Here is a 25,817-nt window from a genome sequence, read left to right as displayed (position 1 = left end):
GGTCAGTCTCTGTTGGACTTTTTGGTCATATAGTTTGACGTCAATGGCAACGGCCAAATTAGAAGAGGCGAACAACTCGACCATATTCTTGATGCCTGCCTTGAGAGCTAGGCCTATTGACCTACTGTATGTTACTGTAGACTGTAGTGGTGACTACCATCAAAACTGTGTCCACTTCTAGATATCAAAACAACCCACGTTTTTCCATCTCAATTTTTCTTACATGAAGATTTCATGGATTTATGACTTGGAAAAAATAATGTAAAAGAAGATTACAAGTTTCTATATGCAAGTGATGGGTGGCCTCCTCCTCCCGTAATAGCCACCTCAGTTCCTCTCCATTTTGTTGTCAAACATTATAGGTTCAAAAGAAAGCTAAACATACTTCTTATAACCTTATACATCTTATATCCTTATAAATAAAACATAACCTTATACAATTTTTATAGTCTTATAAAAGTTGTGATGCTATGGCCGGCTCCTCTTTTATACGTACCCATCAACAAACTTACCCTGGTCCTTCCTAGGAAAAGCTGTCTGAACACCAGTACAATGCTAATGTGGCTATCACTGAAGCCTAATAGGCCTAGGGGGCCTAGGCCTATATATATTTTTTTTAAATGCACTAGGCCTACAGTAAGTAGCTTTCAGAAATACAAGAATGTGTATACGTAATTATACAAAATACATGAAGGGCAATCAAACAAACTTATAATGGCCCTTGCTCTGAAAAGCTACCTGAACACCAGTACTATCCTTAAATGGATGTTACAAAACGAAGGCATAATATAAATTAAATGCACTACGTAGAATTCAGCAGTACAGAATTTGTATATATGTAATTAGCATGCAATACACTACACCTGGCGTACCTAACTACAGTAGATACAATTGGTCGCGAGGGTAGCCATTTTCGTATATCTAACATGTAGCTGCCATGTGTCATAGCCAATCTGCTACAAAACAGACTTGGGGGCGGGGCTTAATCATCAAAAACGGACCTTTTTACTAAAAGTAGGGGCGGCAGCTCAGTATTGTTTTAAGAAAGAAAAATCATTTAAACATCAAATAAAGCAAATAAAAGCCATAAAATGTCATATACAGCTAGTAAAATTCTTATTAATACCTACCTGTAAACAACAAATGAAAGTTTAAAATGTTAATAAAATATATAATACATAGGACCCTATCTTAGACGATACCACTGTTGACAGACAATTCTATTCTATTCTCTTTCATAAAACATAAGTTTTGGAGCGTGTGCAAAAATGGGTTGTTTAAACTGTATTTCGGTCCAAATTGGCCCGATTTGGACATAAATCGGTGAAAAAGTCATAGAATGAGATAAAATTCTCGAATAAAAAATAGTAACTTTTGTTGGCCTATATGATATATGCTTCCTCTGAAAATTCCAGAGAAAAAGAACTTTATATGAAGACGCTGAAAAATTTTTAAGAGAAGAGAGAGTCCCACTTACTGTTACAATATCTCTATACATGTAATGTATTGAGATAAAAATGACACAAACCCATGGGTTAAAATACCATTTATGTGCAAAGACTATGCCAGTGAATTTGCTAGTTAAAGTTGTCAAGTTTGCATTCGATCATAATACTGATGGTACTGTTCTATCGGGTATATGACTATTACCTCGTTGGTTCCTCAAAAAAAGAATCATGATTCATCTTAAATAATTTATGATTCATTATACTTGTAATCGAAAGGAAAAAATAATAACCGGATACTAATTTACCTGTATTTTCGTCCCATCAGGCTGTTGGATGGTTATGATAGTCTGGCTTGCAAATCCTGTCCGGTCTACAAACAGCTGAATATTCAGTGGGTCAGGAGTAGAAATACCTCCGAGGACCTCAGGAAGGAATGACCTCTGCAACCAGAAAGGCAACAGTGTTAGCAACGCTCCCCCACATCTTGTACGAGAAAATTGACTATGACACTGCACATAAGATTTTCAGATACTGACCAATATTTACAGCAAGGAACTTACACCTCCTTCACATCAAGTGCTTTACTTTGGACTGATCATGTTTACAAGGCTTTCAAACTTTGACTTCCATTGACGACTTCCTACTAAGCTGGATCTACATACCAGGCATGAAATTCATCCAAGCTTTATTCTGAAGTTTACAAGGTTTGAGAATGAATTCTGTTGACCTCAAATGACTTTTGACTTCCACTTAAAACAGAAAGTCCTTGTGAATGTATCATTCACATTGTTGCATACAAAGCAAAGCATCACACACACACACACACATGCCATCAACATCACAGTCTTTTTTCAAAGATCATAAATGAACAACAAACTACTGTAGAAGGTGTAGATATGGTAATTAAAAGCCAAATAAAGGAAATATATAGTTAAGGTTGAGCTGCACTTGAAACAAATTCCAGAAAACAGAAATATCTCCCGAAATCTTTACTGTCAAACTTTACATGTATACTTACATTAAGTTTTTTATTTTAGAGATCAAGCAATTTTTTAGACAAGCAATGGATGGTGCTATGCGTCAGCCATGTACACTATAACAATCCATTTATCGGAATGGACACTACTCAATGGTTAGGAGGGGGGGGGGGTGGGAACAGAGGGGGTAAATTTATCACATCTCTAAAACAAATTATCTGATAAATAACAATTTGTTCATTAAGCACTCCACAAACCATTCACTAGAGTCCACCCACTTAATTCCATATAGCTGCTGGATTAGTCTAGAGGCAGTTAACAATACAACAGCTATCTTAACTTACCACATTGTGAGGAATGTCTTTGTAAGCCTGCTTCACAAATTGGAGAAACTTCAGGATCTAAAACCAGAGAAGAAACAATTAAATTATCTTGAGGAAGCACAAAAATCTTAATATAACTGTTCTTATTGAAACAAAACCACTAAAACATTTATTGTGCAAAATTACACACACACACACACGCCCACACAGGTGCACACACATTTATCTTGGAATACTTTGACACAACCGATAATCAAACCGTCTGGCCAAAGGTAAAAAAGTCATGTGTTTATCAATGTGATCTGGTAACATGAGAATCAGCACTGCTTTCTGTTATGAAAGTCTTCCTGCATCCAGCCTCCACATGAGATAAACTTGTATCAAAGTATTTGCATTGCATTGAAATTGTATTGTACTGTAATTTATTGAATTTTCTTGTGTTTTTTTGTTTTTGTTTTGTTTTATTTTTTTATCCGATTTTCTTCTATATGATAAATGTAAATTGCAATGAATTGCATACAATAGGTAATTAAGAGATGATGAGCACGTTAAATTTTCAATTTCAATTCAATTTCTTTATTCCAGTATAAATTACAAAGTTATATAAATACCACACATAATGATACACAAAAGACGTAAAATGTACAATCATGAAAGCATGAACAAATTGTTCAGACCATACTACCTCCGGAAGCATGTGAGGTCGGTACTGCTTGTGTAATTCTATGATCACTCGGAGACATACTAAGACATTCTCTTCATTTTCTGTCTCTATCAGCTGGAACATCAACTCCAGGATTGGCTGGACGTTCGTACCGAGGGTCTCGTTGTTGGGCATTCGATGGAGCAATTCTAATATTAACTTCCGTAGAAGCTGAAGAAAACAACAACATTTTATTGAAGGAAAAAAAAACACATGCATATAAGCAGTGACAGGCACTTCTCTATTAAAATTCATTAAAATGAAGATTTATAGCCTGTACAAAATAATCAAAAAGACACATTCACATAGGTCTACATTCTTGTGTTTCAAATTTTCTACGCCAAGTAAATTATGCAATTACGGGAGAACCAAATTAAGAAATGTTTCTAATATCTGGCAAGTATGACATTTTCTATAAGATATATCAAGAATACAGAAAGAGACAATCAAATGGATCATGCATTATTCACAACAACCCACTTAAAGTCAGAAAATATTCTAGAAACACTAACTTTTCCAACAACTAAAAGAAAAACATTCCAAATTTAGAAAATAATGATGTTAGATTATCACCAAATTGTGCCAGAAGTTATAAATAAAGGTTAGTGTTTACGCATACCTGTAAGTGTGACTCCGCAATAAACTGCGGCTTTTCGTCCGATAAGACTTTCAGAAAGAGCGGCACGGCATGAGTCACAAATGTCTCCATATGATTGGAATTTATGACCTGAAAAAACAACAAACAACAAAGAGGCTACTTACTTAAATGTGTGAAAAAGAAACAGTCCAAACATAAAATGGTACTCTGTATGATACAGTTTTGGCTAGCAATCCCATAACAATAACAACAGGTTCTACGTACCCAACTAATTACTTAACATGCACAACATGAAATAATAGGCCACATTTACGAGCAGTTTTCCTGTACCTTCTACATTCCAAAGTTGGCTATTAACCTATACTATGTAATGGGAATAAATAAGTCACCCACATCACCGACACTAGAATTTTGGATTTATCAAATTTAAGCAAATTTACTCAAAGAAACAGGAAGAACTTTCAGAGCTTTATTTGCTATAGATACAGAACTGTACATACAAATAGGGTACAACACAGTGTTGGTATTACATGCCTGTCACACAGATCAGATTCAAAAAACAACTCTCTGGAATAAACCTCATCCATACCGTAAAATGATAGAGAAAAATTGCAGAATGCCATGTCAGCGGCTTAAACACAATGTTGATGACTTATCAACAGCAGAGTGTAAGTTCTAACAGTATTGGGTGAACATTGAATGAGTACAAAAATGTACTAAATGTTTAGTTGGTCTGTCCAAGGGATCACACGTATTTAAATGACACGAATCTAACTTGCAATAGGCACGCAAGTTATTTAACTTTTAGGTTGACCTCTTAGTATTTCAACTTGACCTCATGCAAAATGAATCAAACTCACTTCAAAGTTTTCACTTATATCTTGAGCTGCCTTCAGTCGCGCTTCATCAGCTGTACAATGAAAGGGGGAAAAAGAAAGCAAGAGCAAATGTTGAAATTTAACTTGTTAATATTACTGAACCATTGAGGTAACACTAGACACACTCAATAACACTTGTTTGTACAGATTGTAAAATGAACTATTTGCTGGAAGGCTTGGGTCAATATATGAACCGCTTTCCTCACTTTTTAGCTGCTCCGAACACGCTCAAAGACATTTATCAGGGTCATTATGTGTCGAAAATTTCATTTTGTCAAGCTGTTAAAGTTGTTTTTAGTCAGATCTTTTCAGCAATGCATTCATAGCCCGAGCTGACTTCTGACCCTCGTCGACTCCAAGTACCAGAAATGGCACAAGGAGGTCAAGGCTCAGAAGGTTCAAGCTCTGTGGTATCTTTAGAGATCATCATTCTACATTAACAGCTTAATAACAATGAAACAAAATCCTATGAGACAGGGCTGAAGGATCAAGGAGAAGGATGCATGAAGATGATCATGCTGAATAGACGATGAAGAGGAGAATGTTGCACAATAACAAACACTTTCTCATCTCAGAATGGGTCAATCAATTTTTAGAATTTTAGTTTTTGAAAAAAAAAATCTGACATATGCTGAGGATGATAGATGTTTGTATTACAGAGGCAAAACAAAATGATATAAGATAACAATAAAACTTTTGTTGTCAACATAGGATTTCCATACATGTTTGTTTTTGTATTGTTAGGCTACATTCCAAATCTGCTTAACCAATGAACCGGGAAAATTGAACGTAACAAGCATTACAAAGTCTCATTTATCGACAAATTCATTCCATTTCATCTTTGATCAAAGAACTTTCAAACTATTTATCATTCTGTTCACAAATTTATGTAATGTCCGATTCCGAATGGTCATAGACTTCTCACCAAATGTCTCAGCCAAAAAAAACACTAGTTCATACAAGAAGATGACTCTGTTATCATGATCAGGAATTACTAATCAAACATGGTTGAGACATCACATACCCCAGTAGGTTAAATACAACCCTTCATCCTTGGTGACAGAGCTGTTGGTTTATCTAACTTACCATTTCTTGGGTCTGCAAGGACAGTTGCATTGCTTCTGTACTTGACCAAAGCGGCTGCTGCATCAGCCACTGACGTGGCTGGAAAGGCTGGCACTGGCATCTTGGCAATTGTAGACAGACCAAAGGCTTTGGATGGTAATCAGTCTCAATATCACCAAATCATGTTGATACTCACAGCTTTATGAAGTTTGAAAGATTAAAAGAATGTTAGTGGGGAAAATCACACATCTAGGTCCTAGGCTCGCTTCATCTAACCACTGAGCAATATCAAGTTTTTTTAAATTTTATTTAAAGTTTATTTAATTGATACAACTTCATTCAGTTGACCACTGGTGCTAAAGACTCATATGAGAGGCCTACCTAGAACTAGGCAGTCTAACTAGTTAGCCTACCTGGGGGCTGTGTCTTTGTCATCATTACATTCTGCCATAGAGAATGTGCTATTTCCACCATAGAAAAAGTGCCATTCCGCCATGTTACTCCGATGGTGGTTAAGAACTTTCGTATGGCGGAAAGAGCACAATATTGTGTGTGCCCTGTAGGCCTATATTGCTTCGGTATCCAGTCAAAACGTCCCTTTACCAAAACGTCCCGGCCTTTTTAAGACCAAAACGTCCCTGCTTTTTACCAAAACGTCCCCGCAGTGAAAACGTCCCCGTGAGTCAAAACGTCCCCGCTTTTATAATCAGTTGGAATGCAAGTGTGGATGTTATTAGTTCAAATCAAAGAGTTAGGATAAGTATAGTTTAGGTTGAAAACACAGTTTTTAGGAGTGGGAATTGACTGTTATGAGGGCAGAAACATTTTTGAGTATAATTTTTTAGTAAAACATGTAACGTTACCAAACTAAAGGTAAACCATCGAACGATATATCCTATACTTCAAAATGTCAAATATCAACAGGGGCACGTACTGTGACAAAATTCTACTTTTAAAGTATACACATCCAAATTCTTTTTTAATTCCTCTTGTATAATATTTTTTGATTTCCTTAATTCTTCAATTCACTGAAAAACATAGTGAATACCTTTTTCATACCAAATATAATTAAACGATGTAGTCCTTCATGATTTATTTAGCGACTGTAATCCAACTTGTATGCAGATAACTTAGCCAAATTATAACTTAAAATTAATATATATTCACAACTGTGAATGAATGTGATAGACAGGGACGTTTTGACTTAGGGGGACGTTTTGACCAACGGGACGTTTTGACCAACGGGGACGATTTGACCAAAAGTGGGGACGTTTTGGTACGAGGACATTTTAGTAAAGGGACGTTTTGACTGGTAAGCATTGCTTCGCTTCACACTACCTTGGCCTAGGCTAGGCCCGCAAAATCGGTCATTTAAATCAACAATCAGAATCAGTCTTTTTAATAATCAATCAACCTAAATGGTCTTGGTCTTGGTGTGGTACTGCACAAATCGCCCCTGATGTGGCTGTTGACGTGCAGTCCTTCGAGTTTTGCTAATGGTGCTGCTGACTTTCCAGCATGAACTTGAAGGAGGACGTGTAATTTGATTTATTCAGCCAACTATATTATTTATTTGAAGACACTGTATCGACTCTTACAAACTAACAATGCAAACTATGTATTCAATCAACATGTACATTAAAGACTGTGTATCTATTCCCCAATCTTTTCTTAACTATAAGTCAGACTATCCACCAAACCGTCACATTTGAAGACGGTGTACCTATCCTTCCACGCGAAATCAAAGAAAGTTTCAGGGATACATTCCTGTGTAAAATCCATTCCTAAAATGTACCTTTACGCCATAAGTTTCGAGCCTTTCGCCATGGCGGAAAGGATCGAAACCTATGGCGGAATGGTATGGCGGTATGTACCTAGGCCTATGGCGGAATGGCCCTGGGACCAGCCTACCTTACTGTAATGTTTGGGGTGCCATGGCCTCAACTAACCCAACGTTAATCTACTGTTAAATATAGACTACTATTACACATATTTCATGCTCACGCAATTACAGAAAGGTCATCCAGTAAAGCATAAATTCAAGCACACGACATTTTTCCTAACAAAATACCTTTTCTTTGCCGTTGCAACGGTATTATCTCATCAAAACTTTAGGATGTTGTTGATGGTAATCGGCGCCACCTTAAGTCTCTGAGTACGACACATTTGAACTTGTATACTAACTGGTATGCCTTGTCTGTCTCTTTCACGGTTACTAAAATATTTAACAAATAATTACATACAAATGAGGTTTTAAAATATTCCAAATATTATAAAATTGGTATTATATTTAATACAGTGCTATAAGGGCTCAATTCAAATAATTCAATAAAATAATTCAAATAATACATGCCGCTGTGCGGGCAATCATAACACAGGCTGACAGGGGACGTGATTGCGAAACACGTTGAAATCGTATTATACCAAAGAATTTCTATGTATTATACAATTGTAATAGTAGCTAAGTTAGTGCTGTGCTATTGCTAGTGTACACGCATTTTAGAGCCGTGAACCATCACTTGACCACCTTTCGGGTCTCAGTTTTCGGTCTCGATAGCTGTTTTTGAGAAGTTCTTTGGAATTTGTGTGTTGAATTGTGTACGTTTATTCTCAAATTTCCGAACAACAACTTTTGTCTGAATGTTAGACTGCGGTCACTGGTTTAGACTCTTCATTAATCATAAAACTTGTTTCTTTAGCTTAGGATTAACGTCAGGCCTATGAATACTGTACGTTAATACTAGCTTAGAAGCATATCATAGAGTAGCCTAAGCTATAGTGACTGTAAGGTTACTTGTGATACTTTTGTTCTGGAATCTAATAAGGCTTATTCCTTTTCCTAAAGAATCAATTGGTACCGTCGAACGCGGAATTTTAAGGAGTATTTATGGATGTTTTTCTTTGTAACTGGAGTCATAGTCGCCGTGGTGAAATCATTGAAATCATCGCATAGTAGGATTAATATTCGGCATAACTTTTTTTCTAATAGGGTTGTGAATGAGTGGAATAGTTTGCCTGAGAAAGTTGTACTTGCAAGTAGTGTCAATGGGTTTAAGAATGCTTTGGACAAGCACTTTAAGCATTGTAATCGGGTCTGAGTGTTTGTGTCTTCAGTTTTTTTCCCTCTCTTTATAGGGTCCTTGATGGGGACTTAAGTGTCCCTCCTGATCCTTTTTTCTACTAAACTAAACTATTATACTGCATGCAAAGGCCTTGTCTAAGATATATTATTACTTCATAAATGCTTTTGAGAATGACACATCTTCCTAACACTAACAGCATACTTTCTTAGCTTAATGCTTAATAATAAACTGTATTACATTGATTGTTTTTTCCTTCAACAGGGTATCTTCCTTCTAGATAAGACCATAACAACAGCATTAGTACATCAGTTTTAAAGGAACTATTTCAGGAAGCTACTACGGTACCTAATCTTTACCAGCAAATCTGACCACTGCAGAAAGGTTTTGTGATACAATAACAACAACCATGTCAAATCCAGGGTTTACCTGCATCACCTGTCGTGTGGCCTTCAACAATGCAGATCTTCAGAGGTTCCACTATAAGTCGGACTGGCACCGATACAACTTAAAGAGGAAAGTTGTTGAAATGCCAGCTGTGACTGCAGAAGATTTTAAGCAGAGAGTTCTTGCCCAACAAGCCCAGAATGCTGAAGCAGAAAAGGACACTGCAACATTTTGCAAACTATGCAGCAAACACTTCAGCACATGGAATTCATACAGTAATCATCTACAGTCTAAGAAACACAAAGAGGCAGAGGTAAAACAACCATAGATCATGATTCCTTTTTTTGCTTTCAGGCCAAACCATCATGAACATTTTTTCAGAGAGATAAAAACCTAGATACAGTATATACTCACAGAGATTCTAACATCAAGGGAATCATGGGCAGACCTCATATTTAGTGTGTAGAAGTACCACATTGTGTAAAAGAACCATATTGTTTTTGGTGGAGGGCAAAGGTCATTTTGGGTCACCAGGGGTCAAATTGTGAAAACCTTGTAATCATGATACCTCAATACTGGAAGCTTGGGCTGACCTCTTATTTAATGTGTATAAGTACCACATTGAGTTAAAGAAGCCTATTGCTTTTGGTGGAGGTCATTTGGGGTCATCATAGGTCAAATCGTGAAACCCTTGTAAACTTGTACATCCTCACTACAAATTACATCAGATTCATGAAGAAAACTGCCATGTTACATCATCGAAACCAAAATGCATTTTTGCATTCTGGTTTTGCTTTTCATGCCAAACCATCGTGCAAAATCTTAGAGAGATAAAAGCTACCTAAGATACATTATTTACTCACAGAGATTCTAAGATGCAGGTTTGGGTATATTTTCTTGCACCATAAAGCTTAAAGACTGACGTTATCAGATTTAGGTAAAAACCAGCTAGCAAAAGATAATTTAGTGGGTAAAATATAAACACCATAATTTGATATACTTCGGTTTGCTTTGTCAGTGTGACAGGTGAATCAGTGAACTGAAAATAGTCACTAGATGGTGAATTATGCAACTGTTGGAATACCTCTTCATGACAGGCTGGGATAGAGCTTAAGTGTCAGAGTTTAAATGAAAACACTGCGATTTGCTGTTTATTAGATTTCCTTGATATCGAGGAAAACATTTATGAAATTTAAATGTATTCAATTCTGTTTCTTGAAGTACTTTTCAACATGAAATGTAATAAAAGCTACATGTTAGTAAGGGGGCTTATTTAAAAAAAACTACTTTCCATGCTGACTATTATTATTACTAAGTCTTTTCTTTAAAAAAAATTCCAATCATTTTGCCTGGATATTTGATAACAGAAAATAAATGAGGTTCAATCAATGTTTATCTACAGTAATTTCTCAAATACAAATATAAGTTTGAAGATGGATATTGATTGTAAAGCAGTGTGTTCAGTGCATAGATGTTACAAAGTGCCTTTAGCATGAATTCTATCATATAATCGACCATCACTTATCACAGGTAATCATGGGTACGAAAAAAAGTAGGTCATTTAGATCTAGTCATACTGAAGCCATATAATATCATTGAAACTTCATCTACAGTACATTCCTTTTTGTCCCTGGATAGATGAAGTCAAAGAAAAAACTGGAGACAGATGTTGCCAGAGAGAATGCAAAGAACAGGGAGAAGGGCCTCCTTGAGGATGAAACAGAAGAAGATGAAAATAAGGCAAAAGAGGCAGGAGCCACAGCTCAGAGTCCCAGTGCCGGAAGGAGAAGCAAACCACAAGAGGCAGAGGAAGGTAGGAATAATCTGCGTGTGGTTAGCAAATTTAATACCAGGAGGTTGACAGTTAAAGGCATTGAAGACTCGCCCCAAACCGTGTGTCGCCCTCTGAAAAAGTTAACTTTCTGTTGCTTGCAAGTGAAGTTTTTTTTCTTGTCGCTACAAAATGCAGACAGTAATGGAACGTGATACCTTGTTATCTTTAGCTGGACCTGAGATGTCCATCGCTGTATGGTTTGTACACTGTGTTGTGGGTATTGTCCGCAGCCTGTATGTATTGACTGTACACTAGTGTCTAAGTACCGACGGTAGCAAGCTGTGGGTGTATTTTCTGGGATCGATGGTGGTGTCTAACACTTCTGTTACACCTCATTCAAACTAGGTCGGATTACCGGCATCAGACGTTTCATTGTGCGCAAGTTTTCACTCCATTTAAGTGGGATTTTCAAGCTCTGGACAGTTTGAGAGTAATTTTGAGTGGCTAGCCAATTTTCTATGTTCTACCTGTGGATTGACAGAATTGTGAATTGAAAACTAGCAGGATGGTTGTATAGCATAGGGTTCTGGACAGATGCAAGAGCACACAATGTGTTGGCAGAATATTGCATTAGGATCACAACATATACAGTATGTTAAGTAATACTTTGAGTAAGCATGCTATATTTCAAATTGAAATATAAACATTTGACCGAGACCTGTCATGTTTGATATCTTGTTGTAGCTAGACTTCACACTTTTTACCAGCAGGCAATACAGCACTTTAAAGTAGATACATAGATCTATCGCGTGTCTGTTTTGCATGTAAGACTATGGCAATAGGTTGCTATTTTTGTATGTAATATGTTTGATTACCAGATTAAATGCACCATTTGTAGGCAAAACAGATGACTTCATAGCATTTGATGTGGAACACTATACATGTTGCTGTAGTGGAAAAATGAAAGGTTCTAGTGAAGGACTCATTCAGGAAGAAGTAATCTGTTGGTACAATTTATGAAAACTTATTAAATACTCTATATATAATAACTTTCCTGTTTCATTTGTAAATGACATAAATGTACCTATATGAGTCTACCATCAACTATAGATACAATTGGTTTATATCACTTCAATTTGCTGCAATTTTAATTCTGAGGTTACTTTATAGCCCCTAAGTTTGGAGAGAATGTTCCTTTTACACTATAACAGTTTTTGTTTAAAACATCTTCTTTTTATTTTGTTTTTCGTTGCTGTTTTATGTTTAGATGAAGATGAGTGGGAAGACGTTGAAGAAGAAGCTCTACCTGTCACCAGCTGTCTCTTCTGCCCTCAGACTTCGGAAACTCTCCCTGATAATGTAGATCACATGACCAAGGAACATAGCTTCTTCATTCCAAATATCGAGTTCCTCATAGACCCACAGTCCATGTTTGAATATCTAGGTAGGTTGGAGATTTCTTTTTTTTTTAATTCGTCAATCTTGAAAAAATAACTTCAATCTGTGTTCTTACATATACTGAAATTTCACTGGCATTTGTATGTTTATCAGCAGAACAAGATTCATGCAACTTTTGAGTTGTTGTCAGCGAATACTTTATGTGGTACTGCTTCAGAAAAATGCTTTGAAAAATGGGCAAATTGTAGTTTTGTACATAGGTTTTTGTACATAGGTAGCAGTTTTTTTACACAGGCAGTAGTTTTTCTTTACACAGGAACGATACCACTTTATATCAGACAAAGTTGAGAGTCTTCAAAGCTCCTACACAAACTTTAAAAGCTGAATTATTCCCTGGTTTGTTGTGTTTCCCTCTTTTTTCTTTTTTTTTTCTGCTAAAAATTCCATACTCTTCCAATAATTACAACATTTTTTTGCTCTTTCGTTTGCAGGGGAAAAAGTGGGCAGTGGCTTGATGTGCCTTTGGTGTAATGAGAAAGGTCGCACCTTCTTCACAGTGGACGCTGTGCAGAGACACATGAGAGACAAAGGTCATTGTAAGCTTCAGTGTGAAGGTGACGCCACCTACGAATATTCAGATTTCTACGACTTCAGGTATTAATTAAATTGATTTCATCCTTTTTGATTTGGATGATGTATTTACTTTATGATGATAACAACACCTAACTATTTGAGTTTCTCAGCCTTTGGCATGAGTTGCATGTCAGGGTAGCATTTCATAGTAATCTGACATTATTTGGTTTGAGTTGTGTAGGTTTTGAGTAACAGACGTTTAAGGTTGTCAATATGTACCTTGAAATGTAAGGGAGTTATGGAGATCAAGTTTCACGTCACTGCGATAACCCTCAGCAAGTGGTTGGGAGATACGATCGGTCATTTCCGATAACTATTGTGATGGGAAGATTTGAAGGGGCCATCCAGTGGATGAATTTTGTGTGCAAGGGACAGGTGCTTTATGTAGATGGCACAGTTTTGTTGCATATTACTGTTAAGTTGGTTTATTATTTGAATATTATATGTAACTGTTAAAATCCAGAGAGTCAGTATCATATTGAGACAATACTACAGTAAAGCCTTGGCAGAGTAAACAAACACATATACAAGAACCATAAGTTAAAGCCTATGACACATTTTCATTACCCTTAATCCTTCAATAGCTGTGGAATGCTGCGTAGCAAGTCACAGTTATATTACAATCCGTTTGTATCGTTACCATTAGTTTTCCCAACTCATGCCGAGGAGTATTTGACTAAAATCACGTTATTGTTTTTATGTGGAAAGAGTTCACAACCCTATGTTCAAGTCACTGCCCCCTTGAATCACGACCTGTTACAACATTTTCTTTCCTCTGGGGGTTCCATCCAGTTACTTACATATTTAACTGGGCGTTGAACTGAATATTCAAAGTAACATGTCTCAGTTTACATAGTCATTGATTTATTGAAAAGTGATCAATTGTGTAGGTGAATTAATTTGATACCATCCTTGCTGGGTGGACATTGAACAGAGTAGTGACTGAGTCTGTTTACTGTTAAAGACAAAAAACATACCTCTTATCTCATCAATGCACTTCTACTAAATGCCTGACAAATATGAAAAAAAACAATTGATTCTGAATGAAAAATTTGATAATTTCAGGAGTAGTTATCCCGACCGTGAAGATGCAGAAGAAGACAAAGATGGTGACGTCGATGACGGTGAAGAAAGTGAGGACGAAATTGAGATCGTCTCTCTGAATCAAGATGGATATGAGCTCGTCCTTCCATCTGGCAAGTATCTGTGTGTTATTTACTTGGAAATGGAGGCGGAGACCCCCCCCTTCCCACCCCCATCTATGTATATGGTCTTATATGTTTATTCCAATGTCTTTAATCATGTTCGTCAAAGGACATCCATATTGCCAGCTGATTTTACCTTGCTGCCATTTGTTCTCCCTTATCGTCCAAAATACTGACGTGGATGTTGTGTTCCTTCAAAAATGATTCCTAGACATTGACAAGGAACAAAGAGTCTCTGGGGGGGGGGAGAGGGGGTAAGTAACAGTGACTGTAAAATGCTTCATAAACGGTGAATGGTGAACTATGATATCAACTCTTCCATAATTGGGACAATACCAATGGCTTGTTAACTCTGCATCATAATGATGTCTTCCACAGAGAAAATTCGTAAACACAATATGTATGATTTCTTCAGATTATTACTTAGAAATTGTCCATCTGTCATGTCCCAAAACAAGCTCGACCTACAGCATTTCTTTATCATGTCATCTTCAGTATGTAATACATCTATTCGATAGCCTCATTCCTACCAGGAGTGGTTTTAGTTTTATCTGACATATTCACGTCCATTATAGTATAGTGTGTAACCCTTACCAAACTGTGTATTTTCCTATACATTTATTTTAGGTGCCAGGATTGGTCACCGTGAACTGATGAGGTACTATAACCAGAATTTACCCCCAAAGAGAGAGGTCGCTCTGAGAAACTCACCGTTGACCAAGAAATTGAGGCATTACTACAGAGCCATCGGATGGACAGGACCCTCAGGTAAGGTTGTCTTAGATGATTTAACCATCAATTATTGCGGATATAGTTACCAATCTGTGACCGCAAATAATTAACTGTAATGTTATGGTAGTGGTGGATGGCAGGATATGCTTCATAGCATCGGGCACAGGAAGGGCAACTTGCAGAACCCCATTAGTGCAACCCATGGAAACAGTATAATATTGGACCAAACTTTTAATCCAACCAGAAATCAACCGAAGCAACAAAGTCAGTGAATGAGTGAAAGATAAAGCATGAAAACGTTGGGGACTGTATATAGGGCCTGGCTGTAATAGGATATTTTAACATTACAAATATACAATGCATATATAGAACTTGTTGAAATTACCTTTCCCATATTATGTAACATTTGCATTTTTACCATTGAAGTAAGTACATCCTTAAGTGTTGTGGTCTACGGATTGGGTACTAAATTACAATGTAGCCCACCAACCATATAGGGGGTGGACCAGAGGTTGCATCTATGCAAAAAGTTAGTAAAAGGAAAACCAACGGAAGTTTTAGCAGTGCAACAGAATGAACTATATAGGTAACTAACTGTTAACGTCGTGACTGAATTTCCGACAAGTTTTCACTAATTTTTTTATATTTCAGTCGTTGGAATACAGAGTATGTTCCTGTTTGATACTTACCACCATAATGTTTGCTTCTAAGAGTGATTCTTCAAGCTAAGTCAAAATGTCTGACTCTAGCATAAAATATGTCATGTTATGAAATACTTCAAATTGATCTCAGATCCCAAATTTGTCAAACTCAGTCATAGAAACTAGTATACGTTCTGACCGTTTGTAATTTATGAGCCAAAATATTGATCACCCATGTTGTCTCTTTTTTTGTTATGTTTAAAGGTGGCGTGTATGCCAGACAAGCCAAGGATATGAAGGTCATCCAGAGGTTCAAAGACAAGCACAAGCTCAAGGTACAAACCAAGGCCAATGGAATGCAGAAGCATTTCAGACCTCAAGTGATATTTTAGCTCCACAAGGAAACTACCAGAGAGTGTGTTTTATATGTCCTTGTTTTCCCCTCTTTACTTCAATCAGAACCTTTATCAAGGCCAAATTTTCTGTGACAGATGAGTTTTTTTTCTTTATTTATTTTTCGAGTGACAATGGATGTTGTCTTTACGACAGAGCTTGAGAAGTATGATTCGACCAGTAACAATGATTGGTCAGTTGGTGAAGACTGGTGCTCTCATTTGTTCTAATAAGATATAACGTCATCTTGCATTGCAAGGCATGACCCTTGTCAACTTCAAGATGTGTAATCGAGTCTTGTACAGTTGTAAAGCCGTAGGTGACAGAGTGACGAGTGACAGAATGACACACAATGTACAATCTGTGCCATCCCCACCCTCACAGACACGACGCACACATCGATACCAAACAAAAGAAACATTAACTGGTCTGCACCATCAATATTTATGAACATATAACCAAGGAAATATGTTGTGCTAACAGGTAATATTGATGCATCTCCTTACACCTCCTGATCCTTCCCATTTCCCTACCATCCCCTTTTGCCCCCCCCTCTGTCCATGTTGCCCCACCCTTCCATTTTGTCCAACCCAAGACCTTGTGGATAACAATAGGTAGTGCTCAAACTGAGATATAGTATCAGATTGGTTATTGGTGTTGATATTAATTGCTTTTTATGATACTTAAAAAATAATGCTGCCTTAAGTATTAAACCAGAATGCAAATATGCATTGTGGTTTGATGATGTAACATGAGCAGTTTTCTTCATGAATCTGATGTGTATAGTGAGGGTGTACATGTTTAATAAGAGAAAAAACTGGTTACATTTATGTATGGAACACTTTTGGATGCTTACATGTGTTCACTAAATGTTCATTGAAGTTCAGTGTGATGTTGAATGAGCAGTTTCATTTTTCAACCGTTGAAGTTTCATTTTGTTTCAGTGATACTTTTGTGGATACTCTTGTTAGATTCAATTGCAACCAACCATTTGAGAGCCGTTGGTTTTATAACTTTGGAACGGACAAAATGTTTAAAAGTTATCAGCAGTTTTATCACAACTTGTAACCGATTTTTTGCAGCTTGCTTGGTTTGGATAATCTTGAGTAGTTACTGCTATCCAACAGCTCCTCCTTTATTCAACATTTTCAAAATTTTACCACAAATGTCAAAATTATGTGATAAAAATTCCATTTCAATATTTGTCAAGGATATTGCCAGTGAAGTGATATTGCCAGTGAAGGCATGGAAATAAGCAGAATTAAAAAAAACTTAATTCAAACTTTTAAATTAGAACAAATACATAAAGAGATACAAGGAGAAGTTATATAGATGATTTTGATCTATTTAATGCCTTCATTAAATTTGAAGAATAATAAAAGAATTTATATAGCAAAACTTTGTATCAGAGAAACGAGTGAATGATATCAAAGTTCACTTTGGAATGATAAATAAACAGTTCAGAAGAAACTCTGTGTAACATATTTTGTAAGATTCTTTTTTTTTTCTATGTCAGTAGGATCTTTTTAATAAAGATCTACTTAAAAAACAATGTACAGAGATTCAAAAAGACTTTTTTTTCTTCTTTTTGATAAGATATAAACAATTTCTTGATAACACTTGTAAAATGAACATCAAACTAAAAACTGTGCTTTTCTTAAATACACAACAAAGTGGAGTGATTTTAATGAGCAACGAATCAAAGAAGCATTTCAGAATATATACTTGAACTTAGTATGCCCCTCCTAACTGATTACACTATATAAACTTGGCTAGCTGAGACTAGGAATAGTGAAGATTAAATTAGTTTGCACATTGGAAAATTTATAGTTATAAAAAGTTATAGATCTGACACTTCTTCCTTTAATTCCTAGTCGTAGCTGAAACAGAACCACAAAGTGAAAGTTAGCAGGACCTTTGACATACAAATTCCATCTACCCTCACCCATCCTCAAGAATATAACACCACCCGTGTGAGAATATATGATGGTTTTAATGCATATTTTCTCTACAGGAGTCAACCTAGACAGTGCACTTAAAAATGTTTTTAATTCCTCATTTGTTCGTCATAGTATCACAAAATACTGATTGGAATTTATATTACCAGTAAAATACAAGCAATGACAAAATCTCCTTAATTTTAATATTTCTTCAAAACACAAAATACTCAGAAAATCATTTTCTCATAAAGCTCTGGTTGCTTGCTAACTTCTCTTTTACATTTTCCAGTACTGTCACATCCAACAATTTTCACCAGATGTTGGAAAGTTTGCCCAAAGAAAAATTCTCTCAGGTTTAAAAACTTCCTAGTACTTAACAACATACCACGCAACCTTAAATGACTGGTTTTGCTGAAAATATCACATGAGGAAATTTGAATCATTCATATTAGACCAAACTTCTGTAAATTCTATTTTTAGTACTTATCTTTAGATTACTTGTTAACATTCAAAATGTTGACATTTTTGAAATATTTTAATGTTTCAAAACATTTCAAATGTTTACATTTCAATGTTAACCTTAAAAAAACACAATTTTTGAACCAGCAAAAAAAAAAAAAGTCAGCACATTGTAAATGGTTTAAATGGGAATCATAAAAGTATCACTTATATTCCGTTTGGCTTTGCTACTTAATGATCGTGTTTCGATTGGTTAATCCAGTCATTTTCACTGACAGATATTCTATGTGTATGAATGGAATACATCTCAAACCTTAAACGGTACTCAAATACAACCTGCACTGATAGAAGTTAGTTAAATATCAATATTAATGTTTTAACCACCAGAGAGGCATCTCTGTGTGAGTTGCCCAAAAAGTTACAGCACAGGAATAACAAAATCAGAACAATATTTTGTACTTCGAATGAGGATGTTATGAAGAAAATACACTTCAATCATTAGCAGAAGTCCTGGCTTTGTGCCTGATGTCAAAATAAACAGGCAAAGACACCTACTATAGACTAATGGAAACAATACTGGTGACCTTTGCAAGAGTAATTGAATTCAAAAGCGAAATTTGCAAGCCAATCAAAACTATTTCCTTTTCAAACTGAGACGTACATATCTTCTATTTCAGACGACAGGAATTTGCCCTGGCCAACACTTCTTTGATCCGTCAAAGAGATTATAGTCAAATTTTTACTTATAAAAATAAAGTGTAAAAATCTACACAGTTTGTATCAATAACTGCTCCGAATCAACTTCCACCTTTCATTTATGCTTCATTTTGTTTCCTTCTTTGAGCTAGATTACAAACCTTTCTCATACACAAAGCTTATGTATGTTTAGTTACCTGTTAAAGTTGCCTTTGGCACAGATAATGAAAATGCATAAAATGTTTTCAAAAATCAAATGCTGAACACTTGACAGTACTGCTCTTGATCACAAAAACATTTTAAAAGAAAAGTTTTAAGATTATTATTGTAATAAAATTGTAATTTTTCTAAGAAATTTAAGCAATGGGGATCTCCGGCCACCCCCCTAAATCAACGCAGTGCACTATCATATCGGTCCTTCCTAGTTTCTTGAAACTCGACGAGCTGAAATTACCGAGAATTCCTATCAGGAAATCTCTGACAGACACTGCTGGGCAAACTACCTGCACATTCCCTGATTCACACACGATGTGACATATTCCAACTGACACTCGGTTTTTAACCACTCTTGACTAGCACATTTTAGCGACAAAATGTTGCTTAACACACCTCTGGTCATCAACCAATCAGAAAGCATCTTTGAGGTATCTTCAATCCCATCCGCTAAAATGAGTCTTTAAGCTCTCAACGTCAGTGAAAACTGCATCCAAGTCTCCGAAATGGAATATCATGGACTCATACCTGTGAATCTTCCATAATTATTGAAGATTTGATCTTTTTAAACATATTTTCACAACCAGCGCATCGTTTGAGACATGTTACAACGCTATACAAAATCTTCCGAGATCGGTGAACAGGATAGATAGCACCCATCATGGCACAGGCCTGTATCCACCAATCACTGTAAGGACCGATATGACAGAGCCCTCTGCATATTTGACAAAGAGCCTCATTAGTAATGAATCTTGACAACCACAGCAAAACATACAAAAATCTAGACTGTTTCCTTGTTTGTTCATCAATAAAGTAAACAAATTTCGAGGGAAATGTTACCAACCTTAACGTACAAAGTAGCCAAAATTAAACAGCAAAACAGAAAGCAAGAGAAGAAAATTACTTGAACAAAACTATTTTTTTATGTACAACATATTGCAATTTCATAGTTTTCTTTTTTTTGTCAAAGTGATCAATGGAAGCTCTACCAGATTGACATTCACTTTCCATTTTTCCTCCTTCTGTTTCCTCCTCCTGTTCCCCCCCCCCACTTTCCCCCTCTCCCAACAAAGAGAAATGCTATTTCACCCTCCACAACCAATATCATTCTTCACATTTTCAATGTTTCAATTCTTAACTGATCCCAATTAATAACCTTTCCTTAAAGATCTTAAAAGAAGAAACAGGAAGAAACAATTTTTGTCATCCTTTATAAAAAAAAATAGATTGATCGATCCAGCGACAGTCATCAGAGACAAAAAAATATTCCACCCATTCCCCAACCCCTTCTTCAACCTTATCCTTTATTAACAAAAATGAAACATTTAAGAAAAACTTACAGTTTTTTTGGGGCAGTTTGAAACATTACTTGTCAAAAACTCTTTTGCTCTGGAGTACATTACAAAAACGAAGCTGGTTTACTCTTTGCTTCAACTAATGGTTAACTACATTGCCAATTTAACAAAAGCATTTTGCAAGTTTTGACATAAATTTCTGCATATACATATTAATAATGTCAAATCTACTTTTTATGCTAAAGGGAAAAAAAAAAAAAGTTTAGTAGTACTGATGAAATAAAGTATCACTACAACAAATGAAAACAAAGACTTAAAATAAGAATTCTATTAAAGCTTTACATTCCTGGGTCGTCTACCCTGTTCCCTTGACAACCAACGACCTCCAAAGGTCAACAGTATTGCCCCCAAATATGCTAGAAAGTCAAATATTGATCATCCATGCTCACATTTCAACAAGCATTTCACTGCCACTCTTAAAGGTATCCTGTATTGGCCCAAAATATGCTAGATATTTTAATATGGTCACCTTTGGTCAAAATTCTTCAACTGTTTATAATTACAACCTTCGAGGAAATTTTCCTCATTGGGACATTCAGTCATCTTGTGTGTTCCTTAAAAATTGTCTGAGAACAATTTGGAGAGTAAAGACCTCCAGGAAAGTACTTTTTTGAAAACTTCTAGCAATTAAAGTGTGCTATAATGTGAGGGGGGGGGGGGGCCTATACAGACTACCTTTTTGTAGTTTAACAACCCACACACACTGATATATTTGATTGAATATTGTAATAAACTGCAAATGGCTAGGAATAACTTGGGAGGATAAAAGCATCAATGAAACCTCTAAAATTGAATTACCACAAAACCTTGTTAGTACAATACTTTCCAAATCCCCAAAATACAAGAAAAGAGAGAGAAAACAACATACAGAGAAGAGAAAATAGAAGAAATTTGAAGAAGGGAGGAGGAATCAATTTTAAATACGATTAAGAAGAGTTCTAGAATTATACAGTACTTTCACTAGTTTTTATTTTGTGATTAATAAATAGAGACTTGATCACAGTGGCATAGCCAGGGGCAGGGGGGGGGTGCACCCACATCAAATATTTGTCTTTTTAAGAAAAGACTCTATTTTTTTAAGAAAAAAAAGGTCCAGTACTTCTGTCTTATCGACAGCCCTGCTTTAATAGGAAGTCAGGCTATGCCCCCCCCCCCACTCCCACCCCCATATATCAAATTGAATTTTAAAGTACGTAGACCAACTGACAAGTAGTACGCTTTTGTAGTACAAGGTGTGTATACAGAAACAAATTACCATAGCAACGAATCTAAAGAAAAAGCTAGAAAAAGCAAAACAAGAAACATTAAGCCAAGACAAAATTTGAAATTAAAACAAATTAAACTTTGATGTACATAAATATTCCTAGTGAAGATAATGAATTACAAACTTTGGCAAGCAAAATTGAACAAAAATATTGGGTTTTAGAGGACAAAGAAAAAACATAAGGAAAACGTTTAAACTGTATATTGTCAAGAAACTAGAAATTATTAAAGAGAGTGTTTCCATCAGAAGACATATCTTCCTGTAAATGGTATCTTAAACATTATTCTAGACACTGAACTATTTTATGACCAAGATTGAAGGTGGCAAAGGAACACAGTGCTCTCAGATCAGTTTGGCAGAATAAATATTTGGGGAGAAAAATGCACAGGAAGAGCTATTGATATGCTAAATACTTTTGTAATAAATCACTTAATTTTCTGTAATATAAATGGTATATGTACAATAGTCGTTCAGGAAAATTAATATTTCAAAGTTATTCCCAGATTGTCCAATAGATGACAGCAGTGCATTATTTACAACCATGCACCCCCGTTGTCAGTCTTGATTCATCTTTAACATTGACCTGGAGCTTCACTTCACCAATCCAATGACTTCTAAAATCTTCAGATTTAAATCAACACACTTGACTTAAAGGTCTGCTGTATAGACCCCAACTATAGCGCGCTATCATGGAAAAGTTTCTTGAGATTACGTAATCGACCTGCCTTGGTCGTAAATGACCTTTTTTTACCAATTAGTCTGCAACGCCTGCCACATAGTTTTTCTTGTATGAGGGTCTTTGTGTGAATGTTGTATGATTAACTACACTGTAGACATGAACATACTTCCACACAGTGTTTACACAAAGAGCCTAGTGGTGTTAAGAAGCTATGCAGTCTAATTGTAGAGCCTGAGGTCGATTTACGACCATGGCAGGTCGATTACGTAATCACAAAACTTTCCTAGCTAGAGCGTGCTATAATTGGAGCCAATAAAAGCAGATCATTAAAGCAGGAATCAGAGTTGGTTCTCAATTTTCAACGACCTGACATATTTTTCATGCATTATTCATAAGATGTAATTGTAAGTATCATCAATATTCATAAGGTTGCAGTTATAACAACAATGATATCACTCATCTTACCCCTCCCAACTTTCTGCTCACAAAAACTTGAGAAATTTAAAAATCAATTAACTTTCTGAATTTCTGATGGTCAAACTAAAAATTAAGAAAAACTTGCATCAGGTCTAGTTTAATATAATGACTGAATTTTATTCTAATTTTTAACCTATTTGGCAAAAGTTTCTGCCATGGAAATTGAGAATGTGTATCTGTCTGATACAGTCATCACTGTGTGTGTGCATGTGTGTGTGTGTGTTTACCCGTCATTCCTCTTTTAAATGGAACAGGGCTAAGATACTCCACTGTAAATTGGCATCATTTCAAAGCTGGAGGACTCAAGTCCACTTTACTCTGGACTCAGACTTGGCTTGTGCTCAAGTCCAGTGAACTCGGACTCGGACTTGGGATAGGTGAACTCCACTACAGCCCTAAATTGGTCCTGAATGGTCCAGTTCATCCAGTTCCCTCTCTAGGGTCTCGGGTTTTTCCCTCCTCGACTTTGAGTTTACCTACCAAAGAGTCTGATGAACTTAACAAGCAGAAGCAAAAAAGGCACTCCTTAACAGACATTAGTTTACTAACATCAATTATTCTCTTTGGTGATTTGCTGAGTTAACTTGGGAAGCCAAAAAGGTTATAGCAGAACAAAACCAAAGAGATCAATCAATATATTTATGTTAATTACTGGACTTGTCAAAACATCCAACACCTGGCCGGGTTACCAAAACGAGAGTCAAACTTGGTGGTAACCCAAAGTTTAAATTGGCCGATAGATAGAGTAGGAAGGTGGAAGACCAAAAAAAAAGACAAAAAAAACAGGACAAAATGCAACCTTTGAGATGGAGAACTGTGCTTGAGGAACTTATTAGTTCAATCTTATGCTGAATAAAAATTGTGCAATAATTATGTGGAGACAGGTAAATAAAAAACACAATAAATTTAAAGAGGACTTAATGCAATCTGCAGCTTTACTAATCCTGGGGACTTGATTTCAGTGATCAAAAGGATCAACAGAATGACAAAAAGTACATGTACACACAGACAATATACTAAAAGAAATTACTTCCAAAACTTGGTTAAAGCTTCCGTTTTGTGATTAATATAAAAAGGAGTAAAATCATCTGCTAATCAGCACGTGGTCGGCGTTGGTAAAATGTGAACGATCTCGTTCGGTTTACAATCTTGAATCTCAAATCTTCCTTTCACGTAATGCTTTCTTCAAATAATTTCACCTCTACTCATTCCGTTTGTTTAAGTGTTTATTATAGCTGTTTATTATGCCATTATTATACTAGACAGGATTCATCTTTTGTGACTTTGTATATTTATAAAATAAAACATGATAAAAGGGGGGGGGAAAGGAGAAAAAAACGTCCAGCACACACAACACAAAACTCAATGATAAAAACAAACAGACTTTGTCCCATCCTGTAAATAAATTTGGCAAAAAACTGAAGGGGAGAAAAAAATGAATAACAAACCCAAATGTTACATTAAGTCTCAATTTGAAATGAAGTATGTAAAGAACGAAAAACATAATTGTGATTCTTACGACAACTCCATCTTTCTCTAAATCATTTTCTGATTAGAGACACAAAGTTTTCTGCTGGTATCACTTGACTCATAAATTAACCTGAGACAATTGAAAAAAAAATCCCCAAGACTTTTAGAAACTTCAAACGTCAAGTGAATGATTTGAAAAAGGGAAAGAGAAAAAAACGAAAAAAAAAAACACATCGTCTTGGGCAAGACAGATCACGGCACGGTGGGGAAGATGATAATTGACTTCAGGCATCTCGTTTGAAGAGACGGATGACTCCTGCTTCGTGGAGTTTATTCCATAACTCCCTCTCGTTATCCACATCATGCAGGGCAGTGGACTTGTCTGTGTGGGCCACAAACTTCTTGTCGTAATAGTGGAGCGTGAATCTGGGGTCATAGCCGAAGCCATAGATGTTGACTTCGTCACACATGTGGATAGCCAAAAACACGACTAAGGCACCTGTTAGAAATAAGTAAACGGAATCGCAAGTGAGGAAACGAGAATTGAGAGATGGATTTTTGGAGTCATTTCGGGTTCTCGAATGTCTTGTTTTAAGTAGCAACTTGCCGTCAGCTAAGCTAGAAGACTCTGAAATGACAGCGACTAAGGTTTCCAATTTTTTGTTTTTATTATTTACCATACCAACCACTATATTGCATTTTACACTACCACTGTGTAACAATCAAGACTGGAGGGGGGAAGGAGGAGGGAGGGGGAGGAGGAGGGGGGAGAGGAGGGAGTGATCACAGCAATATGTTAACAATAAGATCCTCACTATACAGAAGTGATAGCAACACTTCGCTATACTCTATGCTGTTAAAATGATGATTTCAGTCGCAATGTACCACAGGGTTCGATGATCGGACAGTCTCGTCCCAAACCTACGTATACAAGTACAATACAAACGAGCACCCCGACCTTAACCAAAATTCTCTGAGCCGCAAGACATGAGAACATGAAAGTACATGATCTGGGAATCATGGAGAGTT

At 36.2% G+C, this 25,817-nt stretch overlaps 3 protein-coding genes across 6 annotated transcripts in view; 1 reads left to right on the top strand and 2 right to left on the bottom strand.

Annotated features, from left to right (window-relative positions):
• The window catches only part of LOC139958393 (transformation/transcription domain-associated protein-like), a 77,748-nt gene extending 69,531 nt beyond the window's left edge, over positions 1–8,217 (bottom strand). For all 3 annotated transcript variants that reach the window (XM_071955444.1, XM_071955446.1, XM_071955445.1), the window contains exons 1-7: positions 8,064–8,217; positions 6,014–6,190; positions 4,910–4,959; positions 4,071–4,178; positions 3,434–3,622; positions 2,770–2,826; positions 1,754–1,888 (exon numbers count right to left, since the gene is read on the bottom strand). In XM_071955444.1, the coding sequence (XP_071811545.1) occupies positions 1,754–1,888; positions 2,770–2,826; positions 3,434–3,622; positions 4,071–4,178; positions 4,910–4,959; positions 6,014–6,113 (639 nt within the window). In that variant the 5' untranslated portion in view covers positions 6,114–6,190; positions 8,064–8,217. The remainder of the gene's footprint in view (positions 1–1,753; positions 1,889–2,769; positions 2,827–3,433; positions 3,623–4,070; positions 4,179–4,909; positions 4,960–6,013; positions 6,191–8,063) is intronic.
• A 214-nt stretch (positions 8,218–8,431) lies between these two features.
• LOC139958399 (cytoplasmic 60S subunit biogenesis factor ZNF622-like) lies at positions 8,432–24,638 on the top strand. Its single transcript, XM_071955456.1, has 8 exons — positions 8,432–8,590; positions 9,337–9,772; positions 11,098–11,272; positions 12,501–12,677; positions 13,123–13,285; positions 14,330–14,460; positions 15,097–15,237; positions 16,107–24,638. Exons 2-8 carry the CDS (start codon positions 9,482–9,484, stop codon positions 16,232–16,234), a joined length of 1,206 nt encoding a protein of 401 aa, XP_071811557.1. The 5' UTR covers positions 8,432–8,590; positions 9,337–9,481; the 3' UTR covers positions 16,235–24,638.
• LOC139958398 (CMP-N-acetylneuraminate-beta-galactosamide-alpha-2,3-sialyltransferase 1-like) overlaps positions 20,084–25,817 on the bottom strand; it is a 57,937-nt gene continuing 52,203 nt past the window's right edge. For both annotated transcript variants that reach the window (XM_071955455.1, XM_071955454.1), the window contains exon 8: positions 20,084–25,287. In XM_071955455.1, the coding sequence (XP_071811556.1) occupies positions 25,073–25,287 (215 nt within the window). In that variant the 3' untranslated portion in view covers positions 20,084–25,072. The remainder of the gene's footprint in view (positions 25,288–25,817) is intronic.

The sequence above is a fragment of the Apostichopus japonicus genome, chromosome 18 (assembly GCF_037975245.1).
Source record: "Apostichopus japonicus isolate 1M-3 chromosome 18, ASM3797524v1, whole genome shotgun sequence".
NCBI lineage: Eukaryota > Metazoa > Echinodermata > Holothuroidea > Aspidochirotida > Stichopodidae > Apostichopus > Apostichopus japonicus.
This window is presented reverse-complemented; position numbering and strand designations above follow the sequence as displayed.

What these genes read in the sequence shown, in the direction of transcription:
- LOC139958399 (XM_071955456.1), top strand. Translation starts at nt 9,482, where the DNA reads ATGTCAAATCCAGGGTTTACCTGCATCACCTGTCGTGTGGCCTTCAAC. An exon ending in ACCACAAGAGGCAGAGGAAG is followed by an intron (nt 11,273 to 12,500) that starts GTAGGAATAATC and finishes TTTTATGTTTAG; the next exon opens with ATGAAGATGAGTGGGAAGAC. An exon ending in GTCCATGTTTGAATATCTAG is followed by an intron (nt 12,678 to 13,122) that starts GTAGGTTGGAGA and finishes TTTCGTTTGCAG; the next exon opens with GGGAAAAAGTGGGCAGTGGC.